A 23811-nucleotide genomic window follows, 5' to 3' on the forward strand; every position below is an offset into this window, starting at 1 on the left:
GGAGGTGGGATGTCCTCTTGCCATGTCTGCTTTTCGCTTACAGAGAGGTGCCACAGAAGGGAGTAGGGTTCTCACCCTTTGAACTTCTGTTTGGTCACCCTGTAAGGGGACCACTTGCTCTTGTTAAAGAAGGCTGGGAGAGACCTCTTCATGAGCCTAAACAAGACATAGTGGACTATGTACTTGGCCTTCGCTCTAGAATGGCAGAGTACATGGAAAAGGCAACCAAAAACCTTGAGGCCAGCCAACAGCTCCAGAAGTTTTGGTATGACCAAAAGGCTGCAATGGTTGAGTTCCAACCAGGGCAGAAAGTCTGGGTTCTGGAGCCTGTGGCTCCCAGGGCACTCCAGGACAAATGGAGTGGCCCTTACCCAGTGCTAGAAAGGAAGAGTCAGGTCACCTACCTGGTGGACCTGGGCACAAGCAGGAGCCCCAAGAGGGTGATCCATGTGAACCGCCTTAAGCTCTTCCATGACAGGGCTGATGTAAATCTGTTGATGGTAACAGATGAGGATCAGGAGGCAGAGAGTGAACCTCTCCCTGATCTTCTGTCATCAGACCCAAAAGATGGCTCAGTAGATGGAGTGATCTACTCAGACACCCTCTCTGGCCAACAGCAAGCTGATTGTAGGAGAGTCCTACAACAGTTTCCTGAACTCTTCTCCTTAACCCCTGGTCAGACACACCTGTGTACCCATGATGTGGACACAGGAGACAGCATGCCTGTCAAAAACAAAATCTTTAGACAGTCTGACCATGTTAAGGAAAGCATCAAGGTGGAAGTCCACAAGATGCTGGAATTGGGAGTAATTGAGCGCTCTGACAGCCCCTGGGCTAGCCCAGTGGTCTTAGTCCCCAAACCTCACACCAAAGATGGAAAGAAAGAGATGAGGTTTTGTGTGGACTACAGAGGGCTCAACTCTGTCACCAAGACAGATGCTCATCCAATTCCTAGAGCTGATGAGCTCATAGACAAATTAGGTGCTGCCAAATTCTTAAGTACCTTTGACTTGACAGCAGGGTACTGGCAAATAAAAATGGCACCTGGAGCAAAAGAGAAAACAGCATTCTCCACACCTGATGGGCATTATCAGTTTACTGTTATGCCCTTTGGTTTAAAGAATGCCCCTGCCACCTTCCAAAGGTTGGTGAATCAAGTCCTTGCTGGTTTGGAGTCCTTTAGCACAGCTTATCTTGATGATATTGCTGTCTTTAGCTCCACCTGGCAGGATCACCTGGTCCACCTGAAGAAGGTCTTGAAGGCTCTGCAATCTGCAGGCCTCTCTATCAAGGCATCCAAATGCCAGATAGGGCAGGGAACTGTGGTTTACTTGGGCCACCTTGTAGGTGGAGGCCAAGTTCAGCCACTCCAACCCAAGATCCAGACTATTCTGGACTGGGTAGCTCCAAAAACCCAGACTCAAGTCAGGGCATTCCTTGGCTTGACTGGGTATTACAGGAGGTTTGTGAAGGGATATGGATCCATTGTGACCGCCCTCACTGAACTCACCTCCAAGAAAATGCCCAAGAAAGTGAACTGGACTGTGGAATGCCAACAGGCCTTTGACACCCTGAAACAAGCAATGTGCTCAGCACCAGTTCTAAAAGCTCCAGATTATTCTAAGCAGTTCATTGTGCAGACAGATGCCTCTGAACATGGGATAGGGGCAGTTTTGTCCCAAACAAATGATGATGGCCTTGACCAGCCTGTTGCTTTCATTAGCAGGAGGTTACTCCCCAGGGAGCAGCGTTGGAGTGCCATTGAGAGGGAGGCCTTTGCTGTTGTTTGGTCCCTGAAGAAGCTGAGACCATACCTCTTTGGGACTCACTTCCTAGTTCAAACTGACCACAGACCTCTCAAATGGCTGATGCAAATGAAAGGTGAAAATCCTAAACTGTTGAGGTGGTCCATCTCCCTACAAGGAATGGACTTTATAGTGGAACACAGACCTGGGACTGCCCATGCCAATGCAGATGGCCTTTCCAGGTTCTTCCACTTAGAAAATGAAGACTCTCTTGGGAAAGGTTAGTCTCATCCTCTTTCGTTTGGGGGGGGGGTTTGTAAGGAAATGCCTCCTTGGCATGGTTGCCCCCTGACTTTTTGCCGTTGCTGATGCTATGTTTACAATTGAAAGTGTGCTGAGGCCTGCTAACCAGGCCCCAGCACCAGTGTTCTTTCCCTAACCTGTACTTTTGTATCCACAATTGGCAGACCCTGGCATCCAGATAAGTCCCTTGTAACTGGTACTTCTAGTACCAAGGGCCCTGATGCCAAGAAAGGTCTCTAAGGGCTGCAGCATGTCTTATGCCACCCTGGAGACCTCTCACTCAGCACAGACACACTGCTTGCCAGCTTGTGTGTGCTAGTGAGGACAAAACGAGTAAGTCGACATGGCACTCCCCTCAGGGTGCCATGCCAGCCTCTCACTGCCTATGCAGTATAGGTAAGACACCCCTCTAGCAGGCCTTACAGCCCTAAGGCAGGGTGCACTATACCATAGGTGAGGGTACCAGTGCATGAGCACTGTACCCCTACAGTGTCTAAGCAAAACCTTAGACATTGTAAGTGCAGGGTAGCCATAAGAGTATATGGTCTGGGAGTCTGTTTTACACGAACTCCACAGCACCATAATGGCTACACTGAAAACTGGGAAGTTTGGTATCAAACTTCTCAGCACAATAAATGCACACTGATGCCAGTGTACATTTTATTGCAAAATACACCCCAGAGGGCACCTTAGAGGTGCCCCCTGAAACTTAACCGACTGTCTGTGTAGGCTGACTAGTTCCAGCAGCCTGCCACACTAGAGACATGTTGCTGGCCCCATGGGGAGAGTGCCTTTGTCACTCTGAGGCCAGTAACAAAGCCTGCACTGGGTGGAGATGCTAACACCTCCCCCAGGCAGGAGCTGTAACACCTGGCGGTGAGCCTCAAAGGCTCACCCCTTTGTCACAGCACCGCAGGACACTCCAGCTAGTGGAGTTTCCCGCCCCCTCCGGCCCCGGCCCCCACTTTTGGCGGCAAGGCCGGAGAAAATAATGAGAATAACAAGGAGGAGTCACTGGCCAGTCAGGACAGCCCCTAAGGTGTCCTGAGCTGAGGTGACTCTAACTTTTAGAAATCCTCCATCTTGCAGATGGAGGATTCCCCCAATAGGGTTAGGATTGTGACCCCCTCCCCTTGGGAGGAGGCACAAAGAGGGTGTACCCACCCTCAGGGCTAGTAGCCATTGGCTACTAACCCCCCAGACCTAAACACGCCCTTAAATTTAGTATTTAAGGGCTACCCTGAACCCTAGAAAATTAGATTCCTGCAACAACAAGAAGAAGGACTGCCTAGCTGAAAACCCCTGCAGAGGAAGACCAGAAGACAACAACTGCCTTGGCTCCAGAAACTCACCGGCCTGTCTCCTGCCTTCCAAAGAACTCTGCTCCAGCGACGCCTTCCAAAGGGACCAGCGACCTCTGAATCCTCTGAGGACTGCCCTGCTTCGACGACGACAAGAAACTCCCGAGGACAGCGGACCTGCTCCAAAAAGACTGCAACTTTGTTTCAAGAAGCAGCTTTAAAGAACCCTGCAACTCCCCGCAAGAAGCGTGAGACTTGCAACACTGCACCCGGCGACCCCGACTCGGCTGGTGGAGAACCAACACCTCAGGGAGGACCCCCGGACTACTCTACGACTGTGAGTACCAAAACCTGTCCCCCCTGAGCCCCCACAGCGCCGCCTGCAGAGGGAATCCCGAGGCTTCCCCTGACCGCGACTCTCTGAAACCTAAGTCCCGACGCCTGGAAAAGACCCTGCACCCGCAGCTCCCAGGACCTGAAGGACCGGACTTTCACTGCAGAAGTGACCCCCAGGAGTCCCTCTCCCTTGCCCAAGTGGAGGTTTCCCCGAGGAAGCCCCCCCTTGCCTGCCTGCAGCGCTGAAGAGATCCCGTGATCTCTCATTGACTTACATTGCGAACCCGACGCTTGTTCTAACACTGCACCCGGCCGCCCCCGCGCCGCTGAGGGTGAAATTTCTGTGTGGGCTTGTGTCCCCCCCGGTGCCCTACAAAACCCCCCTGGTCTGCCCTCCGAAGACGCGGGTACTTACCTGCAAGCAGACCGGAACCGGGGCACCCCCCTTCTCTCCATTGCAGCCTATGCGTTTTGGGCACCACTTTGAACTCTGCACCTGACCGGCCCTGAGCTGCTGGTGTGGTGACTTTGGGGTTGCTCTGAACCCCCAACGGTGGGCTACCTTGGACCAAGAACTGAACCCTGTAAGTGTCTTACTTACCTGGTAAAACTAACAAAAACTTACCTCCCCCAGGAACTGTGAAAATTGCACTGTGTCCACTTTTGAAATAGCTATTTGTGAATAACTTGAAAAGTATACATGCAATTGAAATGATTCCAAGTTCCTAATGTACTTACCTGCAATACCTTTCAAACAAGATATTACATGTTAAATTTGAACCTGTGGTTCTTAAAATAAACTAAGAAAAGATATTTTTCTATAACAAAACCTATTGGCTGGATTTGTCTCTGAGTGTGTGTACCTCATTTATTGTCTATGTGTATGTACAACAAATGCTTAACACTACTCCTTGGATAAGCCTACTGCTCGACCACACTACCACAAAATAGAGCATTAGTATTATCTCTTTTTACCACTATTTTACCTCTAAGGTGAACCCTTGGACTCTGTGCATGCTATTCCTTACTTTGAAATAGCACATACAGAGCCAACTTCCTACACAGACCCAGACGGAAATGGTAAGAAAATATATACTGTAAGGAAATGCCTCCTTGGCATGGTTACCCCCTGACTTTTTGCCTTTGCTAATGCCAAGTTAGGATTTGGAAGTGTGCTGAGGCCTGCTAACCAGGCCCCAGCACCAGTGTTCTTTCCCTAACCTGTACCTTAGTTTCCACAATTGGCACACCCTGGCATCCAGGTAAGTCCCTTATAACTGGTACCCCTGGTACCAAGGGCCCTGATGCCAGGGAAGGTCTCCAAGGGCTACAGCATGTCTTATGCCACCCTGGGGACCCCTCACTCATCACAAACACACTGCTTGCCAGCTTGTGTTTGCTGGTGGGGAGAAAATGACTAAGTCGACATGGCACTCCCCTCAGGGTGCCATGCCAACCTCACACTGCCTGTGGCATAGATAAGTCACCTCTCTAGCAGGCCTTACAGCCCTAAGGCAGGGTGCACTATACCATAGGTGAGGGCATAGGTGCATGGGCACTATGCCCCTACAGTGTCTAAGCAAAACCTTAGACATTGTAAGTGCAGGGTAGCCATAAGAGTATATGGTCTGGGAGTCTGTCAAACATGAACTCCACAGCACCATAATGGCTACACTGAAAACTGGGAAGTTTGGTATCAAACTTCTCAGCACAATAAATGCACACTGATGCCAGTGTACATTTTATTGTGAAATACACCCCAGAGGGCATCTTAGAGATGCCCCCTGAAAACATACCCGACTTCCAGTGTGGGCTGACTAGTTTTACCAGCCTGCCACACACCAGACATGTTGCTGGCCACATGGGGAGAGTGCCTTTGTCACTCTGTGGCTAGTAACAAAGCCTGTACTGGGTGGAGGTGCTTCTCACTTCCCCCTGCAGGAACTGTAACACCTGGCGGTGAGCCTCAAAGGCTCACCCCCTTTGTTACAGCGCCATAGGGCATTCCAGCTAGTGGAGATGCCCGCCCCCTCCGGCCACGGCCCCACTTTTGGCAGAAAGGCCGGAGGAGATAATGAGAAAAACAAGGAGGAGTCACTGGCCAGTCAGGACAACCCCTGAGGTGTCCTGAGCTGAGGTGACTCTGACTTTTAGAAATCCTCCATCTTGCAGATGGAGGATTCCCCCAATAGGATTAGGGATGTGCCCCCCTCCCCTCAGGGAGGAGGCACAAAGAGGGTGTAGCCACCCTCAGGGCTAGTAGCCATTGGCTACTAACCCCCCAGACCTAAACACACCCCTAAATTGAGTATTTAGGGCCCCCCAGAACCAAGCAAGATAGATTCTTGCAACCTGAAGATGAAGAAGGACTGCTGACCTGAATCCCTGCAGGGAAGACGGAGACACCAACTGCTTTGGCCTCAGCCCTACCGGCCTGTCTCCCCACTTCAAGAAAAACTGCAACAGCGATGCGTTCCCCAGGGTCCAGCGACCTCTGAAGCCTCAGAGGACTGCCCTGCATCTAAAAGGACCAAGAACTCCAGAGGACAGTGGCTCTGCTCCAAAGAAGAAACAACTTTGCAACAAAGAAACACACTTTAAAGGACTGCACGTTTCCTGCCGGAAGCGTGAGGCTTTCCACTCTGCACCTGATGCCCCCGGCTCGACCTGCGGAGAACCAACACTACAGGGAGGACTCCCCGGCGACTGCAACCCAGTGAGTAGCCAGAGTTGAGCCCCCCCCAGCGACGCCTGCAGAGGGAATCCAGAGGCTCCCCCTGACCGCGACTGCCTGCTTCAAAGAACCCAACACCTGGTAAAGACACTGCACCGCAGCCCCCAGGACCTGAACGGATCTGACCTCCAGTGCAGGAGCGACCCCCAGGTGGCCCTCTCCCTTGCCCAGGTGGTGGCTACCCCGAGGAGCCCCCCCCCCCTTGCCAGCCTGCTTCTCTGAAGAGACCCCTGGGTCTCCCATTGCAACCTATTGCGAACCCGACGTCTCTTTGCACACTGCACCCAGCCGCCCCCGTGCCGCTGAGGGTGTACTTTCTGTGCTGACTTGTGTCCCCCCTGGTGCCCTACAAAACCCCCCTGGTCTGCCCTCCGAAGTCGCGGGTACTTACCTGCTGGCAGACTGGAACCGGGGCACCCCCTTCTTCATTGAAGCCTATGCGTTTTGGGCACCACTTTGACCTCTGCACCTGACCGGCCCTGAGCTGCTGGTGTGGTAACTTTGGGGTTGCCCTGAACCCCCAACATTGGGCTACTTTGGACCCAACTTTGAACCCTGTAGGTGGTTTACTTACCTGCAAAACTAACCAATACTTACCTCCCCCAGGAACTGTTGAAATTTGCACCGTGTCTAGTTTTAAAATAACTTATTGCCATTTTTGCCAAAACTGTACATGCTATTTTGCTGATTCAAAGTTCCCATGATACCTGAGTGAAGTACCTTTCATTTAAAGTATTGATTGTAAATCTTGAACCTGTGGTTCTTAAAATAAACTTAGAAAATATATTTTTCTATATAAAAACCTATTGGCCTGGAATTGTCTTTGAGTGTGTGTGTTCCTCATTTATTGCCTGTGCGTGTACAACAAATGCTTAACACTACCCTCTGATAAGCCTACTGCTCGACCACACTACCACAAAACAGAGCATTAGAATGATCTCTTTTTGCCACTATCTTACCTCTAAGTGGAACCCTTGGACTCTGTGCATGCTATTCCTTACTTTGAAATAGTGCATACAGAGCCAACTTCCTACATATACCATAAGACCGGGAGTCTTAATTACGATCTCTGTAGGATATAATGGGATTGAAATACGGCGGATGGGATATGCATCAGATGAAGTAACCTCCCCTGTCAAATTCCAAATCCAGACCATAGACAGTATATAAAAAACAAGCTATAACACAAGGATAATGGTTTGTCTGATTTAGTAGCTAACTTGATCAGGCCCAGTGAGATCACTCCTTTCAAAAGACGTTGGCTCGAGACTTTGGTGGATTGCATCACACCCTTCGTGATTATGCTTCCTGTGCAGAGTTGAAATTACCAAACCCAACTAGTTTTGGGGCCCCTCTTTGCATTACTTCCACTGCTGGTACTCACACTGAGGCCAGTGATTGCACATTTTTAGGCCTATGCAAGGTACAGTCTGCTCAAGAGGGAGGGCTTGCGTATTCTCGACCAGCCCGAGAGCTGCTCATGATTTTGTTCATACGTCTGTCCCTAACCAACCTCCTTTCTGACCCTGTTTCTTCTCCCTCAGGTTTCTGACTCTGGGATATATGTCTGCAAAGTGACCAATGTAGCTGGGGAGGCTGAGCGGACTTTTTCACTCAGTGTACAGGGTAAGTGCTAGAAACCAGAGAACACTTTACGCATGGGACACAAATGCAACTGGCAAATGAGGAACAAGAAATGTCGGGAGAAGGGAGCCAGAACATACAAGCAGGGGCAATCAGAATTAACATCGGGTTTAGCATGTTATCGGTGTCACTCGGACATCACCCATCAGCATATCCCATTGCCTGTGTTCTGTGGTCTGGATACTCACAAGCTTTTCTATTCGACCCCTAATCCTCCATTAATTCCTCATTTAAAGAGTCAAATTCACTAATTGTACTTATTGTAAAATGTTCCACCCTTTTTATTATTTTTCGTCCCTTCTATAAATTTACGTCACTCGCCGCAGCTGTGAGTGCCTGACTGGGAAGGGGTGATCCATGTTTGAAGGTCGTGTGGTGAGACTGGGTGAAATGTTGACACTAGATTGCAACCTTTCTCCAGATCAGCTGATTCAATGTATAGTTTCATCCTCTGTTTTTTGGTTCACATCAAGGGAGGTCAGACACTGACAGTTGTTCACCCATATTTACTTGCTCTGTCCTTCAGTTCCTCCAGTTTTCGAGGACACGGCTCTGGAAACAGTCAAACAGACTTCTGGCCACCCCGTCACACTCTCTTGCCAGGCAGAAGGAAATCCCCCACCTGTCCTCACCTGGCTAAAAGATGGCTCTCCCCTAGGTGAGTTATATCCAGAGACGCAGCGGGATGCCCTGGGCTCTGCATGCCGTCCCCCCCATCAGTGGAACCCATGCGTTTTCTTTCTCTCTCCATGCAGAGAACCGCCCGGAGCGGGGTGTTCTTGTCAGGGGAGCCCTTGTGCAGATCAGCCGCCTGCAGCCTGTCCATGGCGGCCGTTACACGTGCATTGCACACAACTCACAGGGCCAAGCTCGGAAGGAGTTTCTCCTGGAAGTTCAAGGTATGTCTTCTTCGGAGGAAAGTTCTGTTATGTTTAATGGAGAGAAAGGTTTGAGTAATCAGAACGGAAGTGTGATGTACGATGCAGTGTGGTATATCCTGTCTGCCGAAATCTAAATCCCACCATTATGTTCTATGGTATTTAAATTTTGGCGGACTGGATAGCTGTCACCGTTGTGACGGAGTAACTCGTTCGTCATTTCTAAATCAGGCCCTATGTCCCCACATCTTTCTATGCAGTTGGAGGTCCAGTTCTGGAAGCTTCTTGTACTTGATGGGTCATCGCTAGAGCTCAGTGTCACAGAGCGTGTCGGTATGAGCCCACCCACTCTTATCTGACCGTGGCTGTACTGACCCCAAATCAACCATAGGTGTGTTGTTCCTTGGTTATTTGGCCTGCAACTTTCAGTCCCTTTCATGCACCTGACCACTAATCTGAATTGGTTTCCAATAGCTACAAATAGATAACTCTCTTCGTAACCTTCACGCAAAGACCAGGGGTTGATGGTAGCTATTTCTAAAACTGAGACAAAAGCTCTTCGAGGAGGTCCATACAGATGTAGGGGGATGGAATAATGTTGAACTCCCCTGTGGCTGCCTGTGTGATATCCATGCATTGAGGGCTTGCGGCCTATGGGGGTCATTTAACGTTTGTCAGACAGGGTACTGGAGGAATAACCTGTCATTCAAACTGAGAACCCGCATGCTCTACGTAGAGGCCGGCGGATCGCCATGTTTCTGACGGTGCTGCCACCACTGGCTCCGCAGACGGAGACTTTACACACTGGGCTTGATGGAATAGGCCGTCAGCTACGCACCTGAGACCTTCCACTCTATTTAGAGCAGATGTTCTTATGTATTTGGCTTTGTTCTGGAATACCATAAACTAGCTTTGAAATGAAAAACAAGCATTGGCGAAGCCAACGGATCCCACCCTTGAGAGTTATTTTCTTTCCCAATATTTTTCAGCCATGCTGTGCAGCATTGCCGCTGCTGTGCTGCATGGCTTATGCAAAAATAATGTAAAAGGCGCAATGAAGCGGCCATGGCGTTACTTTGTAGGCATACAAATGTGTTCTTTACGCATATGCATGCCTAATAAATGACATGGGATTTTTTTTATTTTTATTTACGGATCCACAAAGGATCAGTACATTTAAAAAAAAAAAAGTACTATGGATGTGCCTTTTTCAAACTTAGTGCAAAAGTGCTTTAAAAAAAAAAATGAAACAGATGAGCGGTGTAAGGAAATGCCTCCTTGGCATGGTTACCCCCTGACTTTTTGCCTTTGCTGATGCTATGTTTTGAATTGAAAGTGTGCTGAGGCCTGCTAACCAGGCCCCAGCACCAGTGTTCTTTCCCTAACCTGTACTTTTGATTCCACAATTGGCACACCCTGGCATCCAGGTAAGTCCCTTGTAAGTGGTACCCCTGGTACCAAGGGCCCTGATGCCAAGGAAGGTCTCTAAGGGCTGCAGCATGTCTTATGCCACCCTGGAGACCCCTCACTCAGCACAGACACACTGCTTGCCAGCCTGTGTGTGCTGGTGAGAACAAAACGAGTAAGTCGACATGGCACTCCCCTCAGGGTGCCATGCCAGCCTCTCACTGCCTATGCAGGTATAGATAAGTCACCCCTCTAGTAGGCCTTACAGCCCTAAGGCAGGGTGCACTATACCCTAGGTGAGGGCACCAGTGCATGAGCACTGTGCCCCTACAGTGTCTAAGCAATACCTTGGACATTGTAAGTGCAGGGTAGCCATAAGAGTATATGGTCTGGGAGTCTGTTTTACACAAACTCCACAGCACCATAATGGCTACACTGAAAACTGGGATGTTTGGTATCAAACTTCTCAGCACAATAAATGCACACTGATGCCAGTGTACATTTTATTGTAACATACACCCCAGAGGGCACCTTAGAGGTGCCCCCTGAAACCTTAACCGACTATCTGTGTAGGCTGACTAGTTCCAGCAGCCTGCCACAACCGAGACATGTTGCTGGCCCCATGGGGAGAGTGCCTTTGTCACTCTGAGGCCAGTAACAAAGCCTGCACTGGGTGGAGATGCTAACACCTCCCCCAGGCAGGAGCTGTCACACCTGGCGGTGAGCCTCAAAGGCTCACCCCTTTGTGCCAGCACCGCAGGACACTCCAGCTAGTGGAGTTGCCCGCCCCCTCCGGCCACGGCCCCCACTTTTGGCGGCAAGGCCGGAGAAAATAATGAGAATAACAAGGAGGAGTCACTGGCCAGTCAGGACAGCCCCTAAGGTGTCCTGAGCTGAGGTGACTCTGACTTTTAGAAATCCTCCATCTTGTAGAAGGAGGATTCCCCCAATAGGGATAGGAATGTGACCCCCTCCCCTTGGGAGGAGGCACAAAGAGGGTGTACCCACCCTCAGGGCTAGTAGCCATTGGCTACTAACCCCCCAGACCTAAAACACGCCCTTAAATTTAGTATTTAAGGGCTCCCCTGAACCTAAGAATTTAGATTCCTGCAACTTACCGAAGAAGAAGACTGCTGAGCTGAAAACCCCTGCAGAAGAAGAAAGAAGACACCAACTGCTTTGGCCCCAGTCCTACCGGCCCGTCTCCTGCCTTCTAAAGAACCCTGCTCCAGCGATGCTTTCTCCAGGACCAGCGACCTCTGAATCCTCAGAGGACTGCCCTACTTCCAAGAGACCAAGAAACTCCCGAGGACAGCGGCACTGCTCCAAAAGAACGGCAACTTTGTTTCAAGTAGCAGATTTAAAGACCCCTGCAACTCCCCGCAAGAAGCGTGAGACTTGCAACACTGCACCCGGCGACCCCGACTCGACTGGTGGAGAACAACCAACTCAGGGAGGACCCTCCGGCGACTCTACGACTGTGAGTAACCAAAGTTGTCCCCCCTGAGCCCCCACAGCGACGCCTGCAGAGGGAATCCCCAGGCTCCCCCTGACCGCGACTGTCTGAACTCCCTTTCCCGACGGCTGGAAAAGACTCTGCACCCGCAGCCCCCAGCACCTAAAGAAACTGAACTTCTGTGCAGGAGTGACCCCCAGGAGGCCCTCTCCCTTGCCCAGGTGGTGGCTACCCCGAGGAGCCCCCCCCTTGCCTGCCTGCATCGCTGAAGAGACCCCTTGGTCTCCCATTGAAAACTAAAGGAAACCCGACGCTTGTTTGCACACTGCACCCGGCCGCCCCCGCGCTGCTGAGGGTGTACTTTCTGTGTGGACTTGTGTCCCCCCCGGTGCCCTACAAAACCCCCCTGGTCTGCCCTCCGAAGACGCGGGTACTTACCTGCTGGCAGACTGGAACCGGGGCACCCCCTTCTCTCCATTATAGCCTATGTGTTTTGGGCACCTCTTTGACTTTTGCACCTGACCGGCCCTGAGCTGCTGGTGTGATAACTTTGGGGTTGCTCTGAACCCCCAACGGTGGGCTACCTTGGACCAAAAACTGAAACCCGTAAGTGACTTACTTACCTGTGAAAACTAACAAAAACTTACCTCCCCCAGGAACTGTGAAAATTGCAGTGTCCACTTTTAAAACAGCTTATTGTGTTTTATGTAAAAAGTATACATGCTAATGTAATGATTTAAAGTTCCTGAAGTACTTACCTGCAATACCTTTCAAATGAGATATTACATGTAGAATTTGAACCTGTGGTTCTTAAAATAAACTAAGAAAATATATTTTTCTATAACAAAACCTATTGGCTGGATTTGTCTCTGAGTGTGTGTTCCTCATTTATTGCCTGTGTGTATGTACAACAAATGCTTAACACTACTCCTTTGATAAGCCTACTGCTCGACCACACTACCACAAAATAGAGCATTAGTATTATCTCTTTTTGCCACTATCTTACCTCTAAGGGGAACCCTTGGACTCTGTGCATGCTATTCCTTACTTTGAAATAGCACATACAGAGCCAACTTCCTACATTGGTGGATCAGCGGTGGGGTACAAGACTTTGCATTTGCTGGACTACTCAGCCAATACCTGATCACACGACAAATTCCAAAAATTGTCATTAGAACTTGATTTTTTGCAATTTGAAATTTTTCTAAAATTCTTAAAAGACCTGCAAGGGCCTTGTGTTAGATCCTGTTTAGCATTTCTTTTAGAGTTTAAAAGTTTGGTAAAAGTTTGAATTAGATCCTAGAACTAGTTTTAGTTTCTTAAAAAGTATTCCAACTTTTAGAAGCATAATGTCTAGTGCAGAGATGAATGTGGTGGAACTCGACACCACACCTTACCTCCATCTTAAGATGAGGGAGCTAAGGTCACTCTGTAAAATAAAGAAAATAGTAATGGGCCCCAGACCTTCCAAACTACAGCTCCAGGAGCTGTTGGCAGAGTTTGAAAAGGCCAACCCCTCTGAGGATGGCAACTCAGAGGATGATGATAGTGACTTGGAGGGTGATTCCCCCCTACCAGTCCTATCTAGGGAAGACAGGGCCTCTCAAGCCCTAACTCCACAAATCATAGTCAGAGATGCTGGTTCCCTCACAGGAGGGACCAACCTCTCTGAAATCACTGAGGATAACTCCAGTGAAGAGGACATCCAGTTAGCCAGGATGGCCAAAAGATTGGCTTTGGAAAGACAGATCCTAGCCATAGAAAGGGAAAGACAAGAGATGGGCCTAGGACCCATCAATGGTGGCAGCAACATAAATAGGGTCAGAGATTCTCCTGACATGTTGAAAATCCCTAAAGGGATTGTAACTAAATATGAAGATGGTGATGACATCACCAAATGGTTCACAGCTTTTGAGAGGGCTTGTGTAACCAGAAAAGTGAACAAATCTCACTGGGGTGCTCTCCTTTGGGAAATGTTCACAGGAAAGTGTAGGGATAGACTCCTCACACTCTCTGGAAAAGATGCAGAATCTTATGACCTCATGAAGGGTACCCTGATTGAGGGCTTTGGATTCTCCACTGAGGAGCATAGGATTAGATTCAGGGGGGCTAAAAAATCCTCGAGCCAGACCTAGGTTGACTTTGTAGACTACTCAGTAAAAACACTAGATGGTTGGATTCAAGGCAGTGGTGTAAGTAATTTTGATGGGCTGTACAATTTATTTGTGAAAGAACACCTATTAAGTAATTGTTTCAATGATAAACTGCATCAGCATCTGGTAGACCTAGGACCAATTTCTCCCCAAGAATTGGGAAAGAAGGCGGACCATTGGGTCAAGACTAGGGTGTCCAAAACCTCCACAGGGGGTGACCAAAAGAAAGGGGTCACAAAACCTCCACAGGGGAAAGGTGGTGAGACAGCCAAAAACAAAAATAGTAAAGAGTCTTCTACAGGCCCCCAAAAACCTGCACAGGAGGGTGGGCCCAGAGCCTCTTCACAAAACAATTCTGGGTACAAGGGTAAAAACTTTGATCCCAAAAAGGCCTGGTGTCGTAGCTGTAGTCAGTCTGGACACCAAACTGGAGACAAGGCCTGTCCCAAGAAAGATACCACTTCTAACTCCACTCCAGCTAAAACTGGAATGGCCAGTCTCCAAGTGGGATCAACAGTGTGCCCAGAGCAAATCAGGTGTCACACTGAAGCTACATTAGTCTCTGAGGGTGGGGTGGATTTAGCCACACTGGCTGCCTGGCCCCCTAACATGCAAAAATACGGGCAGCAGCTCTTAATTAATGGGACAAGTGTAGAGGGCCTGAGGGATACAGGTGCCAGTGTCACTATGGTGACAGAGAAACTGGTTTCCCCTGGCCAATACCTGGCTGGACAAACTTATCCAGTCACCAACGCTGACAATCAGACTAAAGTACATCCCATGGCTATGGTAACTTTAGAGTGGGGAGGGGTCAATGGCCTGAAACAGGGGGTGGTCTCCTCAAATATCCCAGTAGACTGTTTGCTTGGAAATGACCTGGAGTCCTCAGCATGGGCTGAGGTAGAACTGAAAACCCATGCAGCCATGCTGGGTATCCCTGAACTGGTGTGTGTCAAGACAAGGGCACAGTGCAAGGCTCAGGGTGAAAAAGTAGAGCTGGAGTCTGTAAGAAAGGCCCAGCCTACCAAGAGGAAAGGAAAGTCAGCTGGGAAACCAGCTGCAACACAGCAAGAAAAAGAGAACCTCTCTTCTCAGGAAGAAGTTCTACCCTCTGAGGGAACTGAGCCTATGGAGCTGGAACCTTATCAGGTTGAGCTCTTAGGCCCAGGGGGACCCTCAAGGGAAGAGCTGTGTAAGGGACAAGAAACCTGTCCCTCTCTTGAAGGCCTTAGGCAGCAAGCTGCTGAAGAGTCCAATGGCAAGAAAAATGGAACACATAGGGTCTATTGGGAAGATGGACTCCTGTACACTGAGGCAAGAGATCCCAAACCTGGTGCCACTAGGAGAGTGGTAGTGCCTCAGGGTTTCAGAGAGTTTATTCTGACCTTAGCCCATGATATTCCCCTTGCTGGGCATTTGGGACAAACCAAGACGTGGGAGAGGTTAGTCAACCACTTCTACTGGCCCAACATGTCCCAGAAGGTTAAGGAGTTTTGCCTCTCCTGCCCCACCTGTCAAGCCAGTGGTAAGACAGGTGGGCATCCAAAGGCCCCCCTCATTCCACTTCCAGTGGTGGGGGTCCCCTTTGAAAGAGTGGGTGTGGACATAGTTGGTCCACTAGAACCTCCCACAGCCTCAGGAAATATGTACATCCTAGTAGTAGTGGATCATGCTACTAGGTATCCTGAAGCTATTCCCCTTAGGTCGACTACTGCTCCTGCAGTAGCCAAGGCCCTCATTGGTATCTTTACCAGAGTGGGTTTTCCTAAGGAGGTGGTGTCTGACAGAGGTACCAACGTCATGTCAGCATACCTAAAACACATGTGGAATGAGTGTGGGGTGACTTATAAATTCACTACACCATATCATCCACAAACTAATGGCCTTGTTGAGAGATTCAACAAGACATTAAAGGGCATGATCATGGGACTCCCAGAAAAACTCAAAAGGAGATGGGATGTCCTCCTGCCATGTCTGCTTTTCGCTTACAGAGAGGTGCCTCAGAAGGGAGTAGGATTCTCACCCTTTGAACTTCTGTTTGGCCACCCTGTAAGGGGACCACTTGCTCTTGTTAAAGAAGGCTGGGAGAGACCTCTTCATGAGCCTAAACAAGACATAGTGGACTATGTACTTGGCCTTCGCTCAAGGATGGCAGAGTACATGGAAAAGGCAAGTAAAAACCTTGAGGCCAGCCAACAACTCCAGAAGTTGTGGTATGACCAAAAGGCTGCACTGGTGGAATTTCAACCAGGGCAGAAAGTCTGGGTTCTGGAGCCTGTGGCTCCCAGGGCACTCCAGGACAAATGGAGTGGCCCTTACCCAGTACTAGAAAGGAAGAGTCAGGTCACCTACCTGGTGGACCTGGGCACAAGCAGGAGCCCCAAGAGGGTGATCCATGTGAACCGCCTTAAGCTCTTCCATGACAGGGCTGATGTAAATCTGTTGATGGTAACAGATGAGGACCAGGAAGCTGAGAGTGAACCTCTCCCTGATCTCCTCTCATCAGACCCTAAAGATGGCTCAGTGGATGGAGTGATCTACTCAGACACCCTCTCTAGCCAACAGCAGTCTGACTGTAGGAAGGTCCTGCAGCAGTTTGCTGAACTCTTTTCCCTAACCCCTGGTCAGACACACCTGTGTACCCATGATGTGGACACAGGAGACAGCATGCCTGTCAAAAACAAAATATTTAGACAGTCTGACCAAGTTAAGGGAAGCATCAAGGTGGAAGTCCACAAGATGCTGGAATTGGGAGTAATTGAGTACTCTGACAGCCCCTGGGCTAGCCCAGTGGTCTTAGTCCCCAAACCTCACACCAAAGAAGGAAAGAGAGAGATGAGGTTTTGTGTGGACTACAGAGGTCTCAACTCTGTCACCAAGACAGATGCTCATCCCATTCCTAGAGCTGATGAGCTAATAGACAAATTAGGGGCTGCCAAATTCTTAAGTACCTTTGACTTAACAGCAGGGTACTGGCAAATCAGAATGGCCCCTGGAGCAAAAGAAAAGACAGCATTCTCCACACCGGATGGGCATTATCAGTTCACTGTTATGCCCTTTGGTTTAAAGAATGCCCCTGCCACCTTCCAACGGTTGGTGAATCAAGTCCTTGCTGGGTTGGAATCCTTTAGTGCAGCTTATCTTGACGATATTGCTGTCTTCAGCTCCACCTGGCAGGATCACCTGGTCCACCTGAAGAAGGTTTTGAAGGCCCTGCAATCTGCAGGCCTCTCTATCAAGGCATCCAAATGCCAGATAGGGCAGGGAACTGTGGTTTACTTGGGACACCTTGTAGGTGGAGGCCAAGTTCAGCCACTTCAGCCTAAGATCCAGACTATTCTGGACTGGGCAGCTCCAAAAACCCAGACTCAAGTCAGGGCATTCCTTGGCTTGACTGGGTACTATAGGAGGTTTGTGAAGGGATATGGATCCATTGTGACAGCCCTCACAGAACTCACCTCCAAGAAAATGCCCAAGAAAGTAAACTGGACTGGAGAATGCCAACAGGCCTTTGACACCCTGAAGCAAGCTATGTGCACAGCACCAGTTCTAAAAGCTCCAGATTACTCCAAGCAATTCATTGTGCAAACAGATGCCTCTGAACATGGGACAGGGGCAGTTTTGTCCCAAACAAATGATGATGGCCTTGACCAGCCTGTTGCTTTCATTAGCAGGAGGTTACTCCCCAGGGAGCAGCGTTGGAGTGCCATTGAGAGGGAGGCCTTTGCTGTGGTTTGGTCCCTGAAGAAGTTGAGACCATACCTCTTTGGTACTCACTTCCTAGTTCAAACTGACCACAGACCTCTCAGATGGCTGATGCAAATGAAAGGTGAAAATCCAAAACTGTTGAGGTGGTCCATCTCCCTACAGGGAATGGACTTTATAGTGGAACACAGACCTGGGACTGCCCATGCCAATGCAGATGGCCTTTCCAGGTTCTTCCACTTAGAAAATGAAGACTCTCTTGGGAAAGGTTAGTCTCATCCTCTTTCGTTTGGGGGGGGGTTGTGTAAGGAAATGCCTCCTTGGCATGGTTACCCCCTGACTTTTTGCCTTTGCTGATGCTATGTTTTGAATTGAAAGTGTGCTGAGTCCTGCTAACCAGGCCCCAGCACCAGTGTTCTTTCCCTAACCTGTACTTTTGAATCCACAATTGGCACACCCTGGCATCCAGGTAAGTCCCTTGTAAGTGGTACCCCTGGTACCAAGGGCCCTGATGCCAAGGAAGGTCTCTAAGGGCTGCAGCATGTCTTATGCCACCCTGGAGACCCCTCACTCAGCACAGACACACTGCTTGCCAGCCTGTGTGTGCTGGTGAGAACAAAACGAGTAAGTCGACATGGCACTCCCCTCAGGGTGCCATGCCAGCCTCTCACTGCCTATGCAGGTATAGATAAGTCACCCCTCTAGTAGGCCTTACAGCCCTAAGGCAGGGTGCACTATACCCTAGGTGAGGGCACCAGTGCATGAGCACTGTGCCCCTACAGTGTCTAAGCAATACCTTGGACATTGTAAGTGCAGGGTAGCCATAAGAGTATATGGTCTGGGAGTCTGTTTTACACGAACTCCACAGCACCATAATGGCTACACTGAAAACTGGGAAGTTTGGTATCAAACTTCTCAGCACAATAAATGCACACTGATGCCAGTGTACATTTTATTGTAAAATACACCCCAGAGGGCACCTTAGAGGTGCCCCCTGAAACCTTAACCGACTATCTGTGTAGGCTGACTAGTTCCAGCAGCCTGCCACAACCGAGACATGTTGCTGGCCCCATGGGGAGAGTGCCTTTGTCACTCTGAGGCCAGTAACAAAGCCTGCACTGGGTGGAGATGCTAACACCTCCCCCAGGCAGGAGCTGTCACACCTGGCGGTGAGCCTCAAAGGCTCACCCCTTTGTGCCAGCACCGCAGGACACTCCAGCTAGTGGAGTTGCCCGCCCCCTCCGGCCACGGCCCCCACTTTTGGCGGCAAGGCCGGAGAAAATAATGAGAATAACAAGGAGGAGTCACTGGCCAGTCAGGACAGCCCCTAAGGTGTCCTGAGCTGAGGTGACTCTGACTTTTAGAAATCCTCCATCTTGTAGAAGGAGGATTCCCCCAATAGGGATAGGAATGTGACCCCCTCCCCTTGGGAGGAGGCACAAAGAGGGTGTACCCACCCTCAGGGCTAGTAGCCATTGGCTACTAACCCCCCAGACCTAAAACACGCCCTTAAATTTAGTATTTAAGGGCTCCCCTGAACCTAAGAATTTAGATTCCTGCAATTTACCGAAGAAGAAGACTGCTGAGCTGAAAACCCCTGCAGAAGAAGAAAGAAGACACCAACTGCTTTGGCCCCAGTCCTACCGGCCCGTCTCCTGCCTTCTAAAGAACCCTGCTCCAGCGACGCTTTCTCCAGGACCAGCGACCTCTGAATCCTCAGAGGACTGCCCTACTTCCAAGAGACCAAGAAACTCCCGAGGACAGCGGCACTGCTCCAAAAGAACGGCAACTTTGTTTCAAGTAGCAGATTTAAAGACCCCTGCAACTCCCCGCAAGAAGCGTGAGACTTGCAACACTGCACCCGGCGACCCCGACTCGACTGGTGGAGAACAACCAACTCAGGGAGGACCCTCCGGCGACTCTACGACTGTGAGTAACCAAAGTTGTCCCCCCTGAGCCCCCACAGCGACGCCTGCAGAGGGAATCCCCAGGCTCCCCCTGACCGCGACTGTCTGAACTCCCTTTCCCGACGGCTAGAAAAGACTCTGCACCCGCAGCCCCCAGCACCTAAAGAAACGGAACTTCTGTGCAGGAGTGACCCCCAGGAGGCCCTCTCCCTTGCCCAGGTGGTGGCTACCCCGAGGAGCCCCCCCCCTTGCCTGCCTGCATCGCTCAAGAGACCCCTTGGTCTCCCATTGAAAACTAAAGGAAACCCGACGCTTGTTTGCACACTGCACCCGGCCGCCCCCGCGCTGCTGAGGGTGTACTTTCTGTGTGGACTTGTGTCCCCCCCGGTGCCCTACAAAACCCCCCTGGTCTGCCCTCCGAAGACACGGGTACTTACCTGCTGGCAGACTGGAACCGGGGCACCCTCTTCTCTCCATTATAGCCTATGTGTTTTGGGCACTTCTTTGACCTTTGCACCTGACCGGCCCTGAGCTGCTGGTGTGATAACTTTGGGGTTGCTCTGAACCCCCAACGGTGGGCTACCTTGGACCAAAAACTGAAACCCGTAAGTGACTTACTTACCTGTGAAAACTAACAAAAACTTACCTCCCCCAGGAACTGTGAAAATTGCAGTGTCCACTTTTAAAACAGCTTATTGTGTTTTATGTAAAAAGTATACATGCTAATGTAATGATTTAAAGTTCCTGAAGTACTTACCTGCAATACCTTTCAAATGAGATATTACATGTAGAATTTGAACCTGTGGTTCTTAAAATAAACTAAGAAAATATATTTTTCTATAACAAAACCTATTGGCTGGATTTGTCTCCGAGTGTGTGTTCCTCATATATTGCCTGTGTGTATGTACAACAAATGCTTAACACTACTCCTTTGATAAGCCTACTGCTCGACCACACTACCACAAAATAGAGCATTAGTATTATCTCTTTTTGCCACTATCTTACCTCTAAGGGGAACCCTTGGACTTTGTGCATGCTATTCCTTACTTTGAAATAGCACATACAGAGCCAACTTCCTACAAGCGGGTTGTGGGAAGGCGGTGAAGCAACACAGTGGGTGGGAGGAGAATCAACATGAGGAGGGGAGCAGGCGACAGAGAGCAACACGCGTGCGAGAGAGGGGAGAGAAGCACAGGAGGGAGACAGCTGGAAAGCACATGCACTCTCATGGAGTGTTTAAACAAAACTAAAAAAGTTGCTGCAAAAAATTTGCAGTGGAAGCACAGAAGCCACCCAATCAGAGAGATAGTAAAGGGGCTGTGCTCCATGGAAGAGACAAAGCCAAGACTAACAACCTGGGACATGAAAAGCCATCGAATAAGAAGCAGGCAAATGAGAGTGACTGTAAAGCCAACCAATGTCACACACATAAGCTTTATTCGGCTAACAGACCATCAAAGCAATACAATACAATACAATATAAATATAAGTAAACATCATAATATCATAGCAAAATTTAAAAAAGTAAAATCCATGTTTGCCCGACTTGGAACAATTTCAAATCATTGTAAATAAAAGATGCGTATGCGCCATGCCATTACTAAAAACTTGCTTACTGCATAAATTGTCACACTCGAATTATGGCTTTTTAAAATCCTCAAAGCTAAAAAACATTTCCTTAAGTTCAATTCCCGACAGATTTTTCGAATCCATTTAAACCTTGGGGTTGAGTAAGTGGGACAAAAAAACATAAAATGTTCTACTGTTTCGGAAGAAGTGCCACATGCAGGACAAATATCGGAGCTTAACTTAGGTCCCCATCTGCTCGTCAAGGCCTTCAAAGGTAATGTTCCAAATCGAAACCTGGCATACAGACTTTTGCCTAGTAAGTCAGGTATTATATCTAGATATAGTTCGAACTCTGGGTACCATTTGAAATCAATAAACAAAATAGTTAAATGACCATTCGATTTTTGAGAAATGTAATTATTACGTATGTGGGACCAGTAAGCTCCTTTCAGTACTTTTACATGGGACTTCACAAGTTGCTGGGGATTCTCCCAAAAGTTCCCCAATCCCAGCGTACAAAACCAACTGGATACGTGTTTGATCCATGGGATGGACGTAGAGTTAGGGCTTTTTAACAATTCTAGTAGAGAAAACTTATATATGGCCAGTTCGGGATCTATCCAAAGCCTCACCCAATATAATAGAGGCCGTAAGATAATTAGATCAGCCATTCGTTTAAACCCTAGGTCTAAAAATAGGGGGGTTAATGGGGTGCTAGTAGGGCAAGCACATAAAGCCAGTGCAAAGCTATTCTCAATTTTGGTTATCCTACTGCTATCTGACATGCCCCAAATCTCTGCGCCGTAAACAGCAGCACCCTGTGCCTTAGTCACATAAATCTTTACTGCTGGAGACACAACTTTAGCGATCGTATTCCTATAGAGGCGCAATATGGATGCTGCCCGATGTTGCAAAAGCCCAGCACTCTTGCCAACTTGTTCCTCCCAAAGGAGTGAATCTGTAAGTCTCACACCCAAGTAGTCAATGGAGTTAACCTGATCCAAGAAAGCTCCATCTAACCTAATAGTAAATTTCTTACGAGGGCCAGAGCAAAGCACCATCAATTTCGTTTTCTTCGAGTTCAGCTCTAAACCAAAATTCCAGCAGAATGATTTAAATCTGTCCACAAGAATTTGCAACCCCATAGGGGTTTTTGAAATCAATAGAGAGTCCTCCGCAAAAAGGAGAATAGGGATTTTCTGATTGACTAGGGTGGGAGCATCATTCTGGCATGTCATTAGTTCTTGGACCACCTCGTTGATGAATAAAGAAAACAGAAGTGGTACAAGCACACATCCCTGGCGGACACCTCTTTTAATGGGAAATTTGTTAGTCAATTCACCTAGATTGCCCCAACTTACTTGCGCGTATGTGCCTTCATGCATGCATATCAATAGATGGATAATATCGGGTGGTGCCCCTATTTTGTGTAACACTCCCCAAAGCTTATCTCTTGGGACCAAATCAAAAGCAGAACGCAGATCGACAAAAGCGACATATAGAGTTTGCTTTGCCAAGACTACATATTTCCAGTGTAGTACGGTCAACCTAAAAGCCTGGTCAACCGTGCTAACTCTAGAGCGGAACCCTGCCTGAAGCGGTGAAAGGATCTGCTGCTCCGTCACCCAGCTCGATAGTCTAACTAGCAACTGTTTGGCAATTTTTTTTTGTAAGTTGTCGATTAAACTAACCGGTCTGTAATTGATTGGAAGATTTACATTACCCCTTTTATAGATTGGGATCATTTCTGCACCCTTCCACGTCTCAGGGATCTGTCCTCCTTTTGTGATTTTATTTGACAATAGGTTAATATACCAGGTCCATATAGATAACTCTGATTTGTAAAGGTCGCCTAGAATTTTATCGGGACCTGGGGCTTTGCCTGACTTTAAAGAGTTGATAGCATCTGCAGTTTCTTCTAAGGAGAAACAAATATGACTCTCAGAGTTATATAGATTCCCATCAGGTGGAGAAGTGGCAAGGTTAGCATTTGATAAAATTAGGGGGTCTAATCCCACTTTATCACAGTCAACAGCCCCAGTGGAGATAGTTCCTTCATACAAGAGAATGAAGTGCTCCACCCAGGTTCCGGGTTGGATATGGTTCCTTAGATTAGACCTACCCCCTCTCTCGTGCTTAGTCAGCAGTTCCCAGAAAAGCGTATTGTTGTTTGCTTTTGTAGCATCTAACAAATCCTGCCAAATAACATCTTCCCAAGTTTTCTTTGATTGTAAAATTGTCTTTTTATACATACATCTTGCTTGTTTGATCACCCCCGGGGACCCGGCTTTTATGGCCTTTTTTAGCTCGGTCTTAGCCCTCATACATGCATCATTAAACCATCTACTGTTAGACGAACCCCCGTGTTGCCGGCTTACCATGGCTGCCTTTTTATAAAAAACACTTTGAAGTTTGACCATCATATCTTCGTGGATATCAAGAAGTGGGATGGCTTCCGGCTCGAGGTCTTCGTAAGCTGACAGATTATCTAAAAACACTTGATAAATCTTACGTAGCAAATAGGGGTTTGACATAACTTTGGGCCACCTCACCTTTGTATTAGCATTGTTTAAAATAGGGGGAGGGACCATTGATGGTTGCGTATTCGAGGTTCTACCAAAGGTATTCCCGCAAAGGGTAAGCAGCAGTGGGAAGTGATCACTCTCGCACCTT

At 48.8% G+C, this 23811-nt stretch overlaps 1 protein-coding gene across 2 annotated transcripts in view; it reads left to right on the forward strand.

The window, feature by feature from the left end:
• HMCN2 (hemicentin 2) overlaps positions 1-23811 on the forward strand; it is an 816728-nt gene that overhangs the window by 638304 nt on the left and 154613 nt on the right. For both annotated transcript variants that reach the window (XM_069237054.1, XM_069237056.1), the window contains 3 exons: positions 7964-8045; positions 8590-8721; positions 8819-8962. In XM_069237054.1, the coding sequence (XP_069093155.1) occupies positions 7964-8045; positions 8590-8721; positions 8819-8962 (358 nt within the window). The remainder of the gene's footprint in view (positions 1-7963; positions 8046-8589; positions 8722-8818; positions 8963-23811) is intronic.

The sequence above is a fragment of the Pleurodeles waltl genome, chromosome 6, assembly GCF_031143425.1.
Source record: "Pleurodeles waltl isolate 20211129_DDA chromosome 6, aPleWal1.hap1.20221129, whole genome shotgun sequence".
Classification (NCBI taxonomy): Eukaryota; Metazoa; Chordata; class Amphibia; order Caudata; family Salamandridae; genus Pleurodeles; species Pleurodeles waltl.